This window comes from Nerophis lumbriciformis, linkage group LG30 (genome assembly GCF_033978685.3).
Source record: "Nerophis lumbriciformis linkage group LG30, RoL_Nlum_v2.1, whole genome shotgun sequence".
Taxonomy (NCBI): Eukaryota; Metazoa; Chordata; class Actinopteri; order Syngnathiformes; family Syngnathidae; genus Nerophis; species Nerophis lumbriciformis.
The window spans coordinates 32,332,003-32,342,989 of record NC_084577.2 but is presented as its reverse complement, the minus strand read 5'-3'; the positions used below and the strand labels follow the sequence as shown (position 1 = coordinate 32,342,989).

Genomic DNA, 10,987 nt, shown 5'->3' with positions numbered 1-10,987 from the left:
ACATACATACATAAATATTGAGTACATACATAAATATTCACTACATACATAAATATTGAGTACATACATACATACATGTAGACTACATACATAAATATTGAGTACATACATACATATATTGAGTACATACATACATATATTGAGTACATACATACATATATTGAGTACATACATACATACATGTAGACTACATACATGTTGAGTACATCCATAAGAATAATAACTCACCCTAAACTCAATGAGTCTTGCTTTCTCCATCTGGGCTTCTTTCAGCTTCTTCTCCATCTCTTCAATCTTCAACTGCTCGGATCCTACAACACTAACACACACACACGCACGCACGCACGCACGCACGCACGCACGCACGCACACACACACACACACACACACACACACACACACACACACACACACACACACACACACACACTCATTAACCAACAACACTAACACACAACACACTCATTAACCAACAACACTAACACACAACACACTCATTAACCAACAACACTAACACACAACACACTCATTAACCAACAACACTAACACACAACACACTCATTAACCAACAACACTAACACACAACACACTCATTAACCAACAACACTAACACACAACACACTCATTAACCAACAACACCAACACACAACACACTCATTAACCAACAACACTAACACACTCATTAACCAACAACACTGTTACACAACAAAGACGAAACACAATATGTGTCTCTGGTACTAACAGTGTGTGATAACAATGTGTGGTACCAGTGTGTGATACCGGTGACCTCACCAGTCAAAACCTGCCTGAGGGAGTCCAGTTCATATACCGGACAGACGGCGGGCTCTTCAACCTGAGGAGGTTAAGGTCAAAAAGCAAGGTGCTTATATCCTCCATTACAGAGCTTCAGTACGCAGATGACAATGCTCTAGTTGCTCATTCTGAGTTGGACCTCCAGAACATCATGGATGCTTTTGCCAGAGCGTACCGACTCCTGGGACTTGACATCAACATAAAGAAGACTCAGATCCTGTACCAACCGGCCCCTGACACACCCTCCCAACCCCCCACAATTTATGTGGACAACAACATCTTGGAAAACGTGGAGTATTTCGCTTATCTTGGCAGTCTTCTTTCAAAGAGAGCTGTCATCGATGCCGAGATCCACCACCGCATTGGTTGTGCCAGCGCAGCTTTTGCTAAGCTCAAGAAAATAGTTTTTGAGAATCGGGTCATCCAGACCAACATCAAGCTTCTTGTATACCAAGCTGTAGTTCTGCCCACTCTGCTCTATGGGGCTGATAGTTGGACCACCTACAGCAGACACCTGAAGGCTCTGGAGCAGTACCACCAGCGATGTCTCCGCAAGATCCTCAGGATCAGCTGGGAAGATAGGCGTACCAACATTAGTGTTCTGAAGGAAGCTAACATGCCCAGTATCACTACAACTGTCAGTCGGCACCAGCTGCGATGGACAGGCCATGTAATTCGCATGCCAGACAGTCGCCTTCCAAAACAGATGTTGTACGGACAACTGACGGAAGGACAACGCACCCAAGGGGGGCAGAAGAAGCGGTATAAAGATAACCTCAAAATCCATCTGAGGAAATGCTGCTTCAACCTCAACACCTGGGAGGAGACTGCCCACCAGAGGGTTTTGTGGAGAAGGATGGTCCATGAAGGCACAGCACGGTTAGAAAAGGACCTCCACCGTGCCGCGGAAACCAAGAGGCAACAAAGAAAGGAGAGATCCACTACCAAAACAGCTCCTCAGACCACCACCACAACCACCACTACTACCACGACAATCACGCACATATGCCCCCACTGCAATAGAGTCTGTGGATCACGGATTGGCCTCCACAGCCACCTGAGGACCCACAGATGACTAGACTCACCAACAGGAGGACTATCATACTCGCGTCGAGTGATCGCCAATGAATACCAGTGTGCGATATCAATGTGTGAAACCAATGTGTGATAACAATGTGTGATACCAGCGTGTCACTGGTAAACAATGTGTGATACCAATGTGTGATACCAGTGTGTGATAACAATGTGTGATACAATGTGTGATACCGGTGTGTGATACCAGTGTGTGATACCAATATGTGATAACAATGTGTGATATCAATGTGTGATAACAATGTGTGATACCAGTGTGTGATACCATTGTGGATACCAATGTGTGATACCAATGTGTGATAACAATGTGTGATACCAGTGTGTGATAACAATGTGTGATACCAGTGTGTGATAACAATGTGTAATACCAGTGTGTGATAACAATGTGTGATACCAGTGTGTGATACCAGTGTATGATACCGGTGTGTAATACCAGTCTGTGATATCAATGTGTGAAACCAATGTGTGATACCAGTGTGTGATATTAATGTGTGATAACAATGTGTGATACCAGTGTGTGATAACAATGTGTGATACAGTGTGTGATACCAGTGTGTGATACCGGTGTGTGATACCGGTGTGTGATAACAATGTGTGATACCAGTGTGTGATAACAATGTGTGATACAATGTGTAATACCAGTGTGTGATAACAATGTGTGATACCAGTGTGTGATAACAATGTGTGATACCAGTGTGTGATACCGGTGTGTGATACCGGTGTGTGATACCAATGTGTGATAACAATGTGTGATACCAGTGTGTGATAACAATGTGTAATACCAGTGTGTGATAACAATGTGTGATACCAGTGTGTGATACCGGTCTGTGATACAATGTGTGATACAATGTGTGATACCGGTGTGTGATAACAATGTGTGATTCCAGTGTGTGATACCATTGTGTGATACCAGTGTGTGATACCGGTGTGTGATACCGGTGTGTGATACCAATGTGTGATAACAATGTGTGATACCAGTGTGTGATACAAATGTGTGATAACAATGTGTGATATATAATATAAATAAATAATAATAAATATTTCCAGCATATGAAACATTGCTACATGCTGCTCTTATTAGCGATACATATCTTAGTGTACTGCCCTCCAGTGATATGTTGATGACTTTCACTTATTAATATCATAAATATTATATTTGGCCAACCCTTGGAGGAGCAACAATTAGCTCCCGCTCAAATGCAATCATTCATAGTGGAAACATTCACTTTAGATATCAACTTGCAAGAAAGTACAGATAGTGTCAGAGTAATCATATAATAATAATACATATTCACTTTACTTTCATGTTTTAATATAATAATAATACATAATCACTTTACTTTCATGTTTTAATATAATAATAATACATAATCACTTTACTTTCATGTTCCACCTTAGAACTCTTAGTATTATTGTCTTTTGTTATTTGTTTCATTATGTGACTGTACAGTTATTCATGTCATTATCACCTCAACAAGTATTGTAGTTACAATGTAATAACTATATGTAAACAATTACTGTAGTTATATATGTAGTTACAATGTAATAACTATATGTACACAACAATTACTGTAGTTATATATGTAGTTACAATGTAATAACTATATGTACACAACAACTACTGTAGTTGTATATGTAGTTACAATGTAATAACTATATGTAAACAACAATTACTGTAGTTATATATGTAGTTACAATGTAATAACTATATGTACACAACAACTACTGTAGTTGTATATGTAGTTACAATGTAATAACTATACGTACACAACAATTACTGTAGTTATATATGTAGTTACGATGTAATAACTATATGTACACAACAATTACTGTAGTTATATATGTAGTTACAATGTAATAACTATATGTACACAACAACTACTGTAGTTGTATATGTAGTTACTATGTAATAACTATATGTACACAACAATAATGATAGTTGTATATGTAGTTACTATGTAATAACTATATGTACACAACAATTATGGTAGTTATATATGTAGTTACTATGTAATAACTATATGTACACAACAATTACTGTAGTTATATATGTAGTTACAATGTAATAACTATATGTACACAACAATTACTGTAGTTATATATGTAGTTACAATGTAATAACTATATGTACACAACAACTACTGTAGTTATATGTGTAGTTACTATGTAATAACTATATGTACACAACAATTACTGTAGTTATATATGTAGTTACTATGTAATAACTATATGTACACAACAATTATGGTAGTTGTATATGTAGTTACTCTCTCCGCGTGTAGCTCCACTTAAGTCAAGTGTGTTACCTGGACAAGGGTGTGTTGCCTGGACAAGGGTGTGTTACCTGGACAATGGTGTGTTGCCTGGACAAGTGTGTGTTACCTGGACAAGGGTGTGTTACCTGGACAAGGGTGTGTTACCTGGACAAGTGTGTGTTACCTGGACAAGTGTGTGTTACCTGGACAAGTGTGTGTTACCTGGACAAGGGTGTGTTGCCTGGACAAGTGTGTGTTACCTGGACAAGTGTGTGTTACCTGGACAAGGGTGTGTTACCTGGACAAGGGTGTGTTACCTGGACAAGGGTGTGTTACCTGGACAAGGGTGTGTTGCCTGGATAAGGGTGTGTTGCCTGGACAAGGGTGTGTTACCTGGACAAGTGTGTGTTACCTGGACAAGGGTGTGTTGCCTGGACAAGGGTGTGTTACCTGGACAAGGGTGTGTTACCTGGACAAGGGTGTGTGTTACCTGGACAAGTGTGTGTTACCTGGACAAGGGTGTGTTACCTGGACAAGTGTGTGTTACCTGGACAAGGGTGTGTTGCCTGGACAAGTGTGTGTTACCTGGACAAGTGTGTTACCTGGACAAGGGTGTGTTACCTGGACAAGGGTGTGTTACCTGGACAAGGGTGTGTTGCCTGGATAAGTGTGTGTTACCTGGACAAGGGTGTGTTGCCTGGACAAGGGTGTGTTACCTGGACAAGTAGTCAGGTGAGCAGGTCTCCAGACTGTCTGAGCTGTGGAGGCTGAGTGTGTCGTAGGTGAGCAGGTCTCCAGCTGAGGGGGGGTGGTGGTGCAGGATGGAGTGGCGCAGCAGGTGTGAGGGGGCGGGGCTACAGGAGGTGTAAGTGAGCAGGTGAGGAAGTGAACCGTGGAGAGCGTCCCACTGACACTGAGCTTCCTGCGCCGCTTTCTGCTTCAACTCAGACAGACGACGTCGCTGATCTTCAATCACCTGATGACCTGCAAGCACTCAACTTGTGAGCTCAAAGTTGTCCTGCACCTTTAACAACCCTGCTATCACACACTGTCACTAATCATCTTCTATCACTATACTGTACTTAGTAGCACACTGTCACTAATCATCTTCTATGACTATACTGTACTTAGTAGCACACTGTCACTAATCATCTTCTATGACTATACTGTACTTAGTAGCACACTGTCACTAATCATCTTCTATGACTATACTGTACTTAGTAGCACACTGTCACTAATCATCTTCTATGACTATACTGTACTTAGTAGCAGACAGTCACTACCAAACATGAAGGCCTCACCTTTCTGCTGCATGGTGAGCTGTCTGTTGTTGTGGATGTTCTGCAGAGTAGATACTAAGTTCCTGGACACACTGACCCTGCTGTCACACGCCACCAGGGGGCTCTGCAAGTAAGGGCAGGTCACACACACACACACACACACACACACACACACACACACACACACACACACACACACACACACACACACACACACACGCTAGTGTTTACTATATACCACATGCATTATGTAGTGTTTATATACAACATGTATTATGTAGTGTTTATATACCACATGTATTATGTAGTGTTTATATACAACATGTATTATGTAGTGTTTATATACAACATGTATGATGTAGTGTTTATATACCACATGTATTATGTAGTGTTTATATACAACATGTATTATGTAGTGTTTATATACCACATGTATTATGTAGTGTTTATATACAACATGTATTATGTAGTGTTTATATACCACATGTATTATGTAGTGTTTGTATACAACATGTATTATGTAGTGTTTATATACAACATGTATTATGTAGTGTTTATATACAACATGTATTATGTAGTGTTTATATACAACATGTATGATGTAGTGTTTATATACAACATGTATTATGTAGTGTTTATATACAACATGTATTATGTAGTGTTTATATACAACATGTATGATGTAGTGTTTATATACAACATGTATGATGTAGTGTTTATATACCACATGTATTATGTAGTGTTTATATACAACATGTATTATGTAGTGTTTATATACCACATGTATGATGTAGTGTTTATATACAACATGTATTATGTAGTGTTTATATACCACATGTATTATGTAGTGTTTATATACAACATGTATTATGTAGTGTTTATATACAACATGTATTATGTAGTGTTTATATACAACATGTATTATGTAGTGTTTATATACCACATGTATTATGTAGTGTTTATATACAACATGTATTATGTAGTGTTTATATACAACATGTATTATGTAGTGTTTATATACAACATGTATTATGTAGTGTTTATATACAACATGTATTATGTAGTGTTTATATACAACATGTATTATGTAGTGTTTATATACAACATGTATTATGTAGTGTTTATATACAACATGTATTATGTAGTGTTTATATACAACATGTATGATGTAGTGTTTATATACCACATGTATTATGTAGTGTTTATATACAACATGTATTATGTAGTGTTTATATACAACATGTATTATGTAGTGTTTATATACAACATGTATTATGTAGTGTTTATATACCACATGTATTATGTAGTGTTTGGACTAAGATTCAACTAGGATGTGATGCAGAGGCCTTCTCCATCTGTGGACTAAGACTCAACTAGGATGTGATGCAGAGGCCTTCTCCATCTGTGGACTAAGACTCAACTAGAATGTGATGCAGAGGCCTTCTCCATCTGTGGACTAAGATTCAACTAGAATGTGATGCAGAGGCCTTCTCCATCTGTGGACTAAGACTCAACTAGGATGTGATGCAGAGGCCTTCTCCATCTGTGGATTAAGACTCAACTAGGATGTGATGCAGAGGCCTTCTCCATCTGTGGACTAAGATTCAACTAGAATGTGATGCAGAGGCCTTCTCCATCTGTGGACTAAGACTCAACTAGGATGTGATGCAGAGGCCTTCTCCATCTGTGGACTAAGACTCAACTAGGATGTGATGCAGAGGCCTTCTCCATCTGTGGACTAAGATTCAACTAGGATGTGATGCAGAGGCCTTCTCCATCTGTGGACTAAGACTCAACTAGGATGTGATGCAGAGGCCTTCTCCATCTGTGGACTAAGACTCAACTAGAATGTGATGCAGAGGCCTTCTCCATCTGTGGACTAAGATTCAACTAGAATGTGATGCAGAGGCCTTCTCCATCTGTGGACTAAGACTCAACTAGGATGTGATGCAGAGGCCTTCTCCATCTGTGGACTAAGACTCAACTAGAATGTGATGCAGAGGCCTTCTCCATCTGTGGACTAAGACTCAACTAGGATGTGATGCAGAGGCCTTCTCCATCTGTGGACTAAGATTCAACTAGGATGTGATGCAGAGGCCTTCTCCATCTGTGGACTAAGACTCAACTAGGATGTGATGCAGAGGTGTTCTCCATCTGTGGACTAAGACTCAACTAGGATGTGATGCAGAGGCCTTCTCCATCTGTGGACTAAGACTCAACTAGAATGTGATGCAGAGGCCTTCTCCATCTGTGGACTAAGACTCAACTAGGATGTGATGCAGAGGCCTTCTCCATCTGTGGACTAAGATTCAACTAGGATGTGATGCAGAGGCCTTCTCCATCTGTGGACTAAGACTCAACTAGGATGTGATGCAGAGGTGTTCTCCATCTGTGGACTAAGACTCAACTAGGATGTGATGCAGAGGCCTTCTCCATCTGTGGACTAAGACTCAACTAGGATGTGATGCAGAGGCCTTCTCCATCTGTGGACTAAGACTCAACTAGAATGTGATGGAGATAGAGCTGAAACGATTCATCGAGTAATTTGATGACAAAATATATTCGAGGAATCTTCGCTGCCTCGAGGTGTCGTTAATTATTTTTGGTTTGTTTTTTAGGGCATTTTGCCTGGTTTAGTAGTCAAAGGTGACGTTTGGCAGGGAATGTTTGGGTGTTGCACAGCATGTTTACGTCACACATCACAACACCGCTCTTTTAAATGAGTTTAGAAAAGCTTCTGGCCCACATAACTGGCAGTTTCAGTGGACAAGAGCCATAACAAAACCAGGGAATTAAGAAGTGACAAAAGTTGTGTAAGGTGTGGGAGCACTTCACACTACAATGGAAGGAAAAGGCAGTGGTATGCAAACATTGCTATGTGGACCTGGCATACCACAATAGCACCAATTCTATGCTGTAGCACCTGTTGACAGACGTCCAGAGGCCAGGTAAGTCATCCATTATCACATGTAAACACATAAGTTGTGTTAGTAAAATACATCTTATTCATTATAATAACTAGGATGTGTTCTCTCACTCCCGACAAGTCATCAAATGTCATCACCAAGTCATCAAATGTCATCACCAAGTCATCAAATGTCATCACCAAGTCATCAAATGTCATCACCAAGTCATCAAATGTCATCACCAAGTCATCAAATGTCATCACCAAGTCATCAAATGTCATCACCAAGTCATCAAATGTCATCACCAAGTCATCAAATGTCATCACCAAGTCATCAAATGACATCACCAAGTCATCAAATGTCATCACCAAGTCATCAAATGTCATCACCAAGTCATCAAATGTCATCACTAAGTCATCAAATGTCATCACCAAGTCATCAAATGTCATCACCAAGTCATCAAATGTCATCACCAAGTCATCAAATGACATCACCAAGTCATCAAATGTCATCACCAAGTCATCAAATGTCATCACCAAGTCATCAAATGTCATCACCAAGTCATCAAATGTCCAAATGTCATCACCAAGTCATCAAATGACATCACCAAGTCATCAAATGTCATCACCAAGTCATCAAATGTCCAAATGTCATCACCAAGTCATCAAATGACATCACCAAGTCATCAAATGTCATCACCAAGTCATCAAATGTCATCACCAAGTCATCAAATGTCCAAATGTCATCACCAAGTCATCAAATGACATCACCAAGTCATCAAATGTCATCACCAAGTCATCAAATGACATCACCAAGTCATCAAATGACATCACCAAGTCATCAAATGTCATCACCAAGTCATCAAATGACATCACCAAGTCATCAAATGACATCACCAAGTCATCAAATGTCATCACCAAGTCATCAAATGTCATCACCAAGTCATCAAATGACATCACCAAGTCATCAAATGTCCTCACCAAGTCATCAAATGTCATCACCAAGTCATCAAATGCCATCACCAAGTCATCAAATGTCATCACCAAGTCATCAAATGCCATCAAAAGGTGTTGAAAACTATCCTAGCTGTCTTGTTACAGCAAAGCACAAGACAACACAACATGCAGCATAGCACACAAGACAACACAACATGCAGCATAGCACACACGACAACACAACATGCAGCATAGCACACAAGGCAACACAACATGCAGCATAGCATACAAGACAACACAACATGCAGCATAGCACACAAGACAACACAACATGCAGCATAGCACACAAGACAACACAACATGCAGCATAGCACACAAGACAACACAACATGCAGCATAGCACACAAGACAACACAACATGCAGCATAGCACACAAGACAACACAACATGCAGCATAGCACACAAGACAACACAACATGCAGCATAGCACACAAGACAACACAACATGCAGCCTAGCATACAAGACAACACAACATGCAGCATAGCACACAAGACAACACAACATGCAGCCTAGCATACAAGACAACACAACATGCAGCATAGCACACAAGACAACACAACATAGCATGCAGCACAGCACACAAGACAACACAACATGCAGCATAGCACACAAGACAACACAACATGCAGCATAGCACACAAGACAAGACAACATGCAGCATAGCACACAAGACAACACAACATGCAGCATAGCACACAAGACAACACAACATGCAGCATAGCACACAAGACAACACAACACAAGACGCAGCAGAGAAAAGAGCAAACAATGTCCAAATGAAAAAGGATTTATTGGACAATTGTTGAAACATCTCTCCAACAATTTCTTCTTTTCTTGCCAGCCTGCAGCTGCTTGAACATTCTCTCTCTCTCTCTCTCTCTCTCTCTCTCTCTCTCTCTCTCTCTCTCTCATTCTCTCATTCTCTTATTCTGCTGCAATGGCCCACTTTCTCATTTGTCTGCTTCCCTTTCACTTTCACTTTCATCTTTCTAGCCTGCAGTGTGAATGAGCAAGTGGTGGCCTAAATTCACTCCTGCACCATCTTGTGTGTCACACACACACACACACACACACACACACACACACACACACACACACACACACACACACACACACACACACACACACACACACACACACACACACACACACACACACACACACACACACACACACACACACACGCACACACGCACACACAAACGTACAGTAGACCGTGACATGAGCCACAAATATAATCAATTGTTCATGTTTTAAAAAGACCATTCTGTATGGACAACTGACCATGCAGTGTGTGTGTGTGTGTGTGTGTATGGACAATTAATCATGCAGTGTGTGTGTGTGTGTTCTGGCAATGCTTACTTATTGGGGACGTGGCTCTGTTTACAAAGTCACTTTAGGAGACCTTTGACGTTATGTGGACAAAAAAACAGGTCCCCGAAAGGGAAACCTTTTTAAATAATAGTCAGATCCCTTCATTGATGACTTCACACCTGGCGCTCCACACGAAGGCAGTGTCTCCACAGGAAGGCAGTGTGAGTGCAGTGCAGGAAAGGTGCTCTCCATTTGGGCCGTCGAGACACGGAAACAAGTTGTTTAAATGAAAAGGTAAGCACATATTTCTTATAAATGGAGATTTTTGACT

General features: G+C 40.5%; 1 protein-coding gene across 5 annotated transcripts in view; it reads right to left on the bottom strand.

Annotated features, from left to right (window-relative positions):
• Positions 1-10,987, bottom strand: part of phldb1b (pleckstrin homology-like domain, family B, member 1b) — a 72,779-nt gene that overhangs the window by 15,073 nt on the left and 46,719 nt on the right. For all 5 annotated transcript variants that reach the window (XR_009812007.2, XM_061934095.2, XM_061934094.2 and 2 more), the window contains exons 10-12: positions 5,462-5,564; positions 4,877-5,144; positions 229-319 (exon numbers count right to left, since the gene is read on the bottom strand). Coding sequence is in view for 4 of the 5 variants with exons in the window: in XM_061934095.2 (XP_061790079.1) it covers positions 229-319; positions 4,877-5,144; positions 5,462-5,564 (462 nt within the window). In the remaining variant the exon portion in view is untranslated. The remainder of the gene's footprint in view (positions 1-228; positions 320-4,876; positions 5,145-5,461; positions 5,565-10,987) is intronic.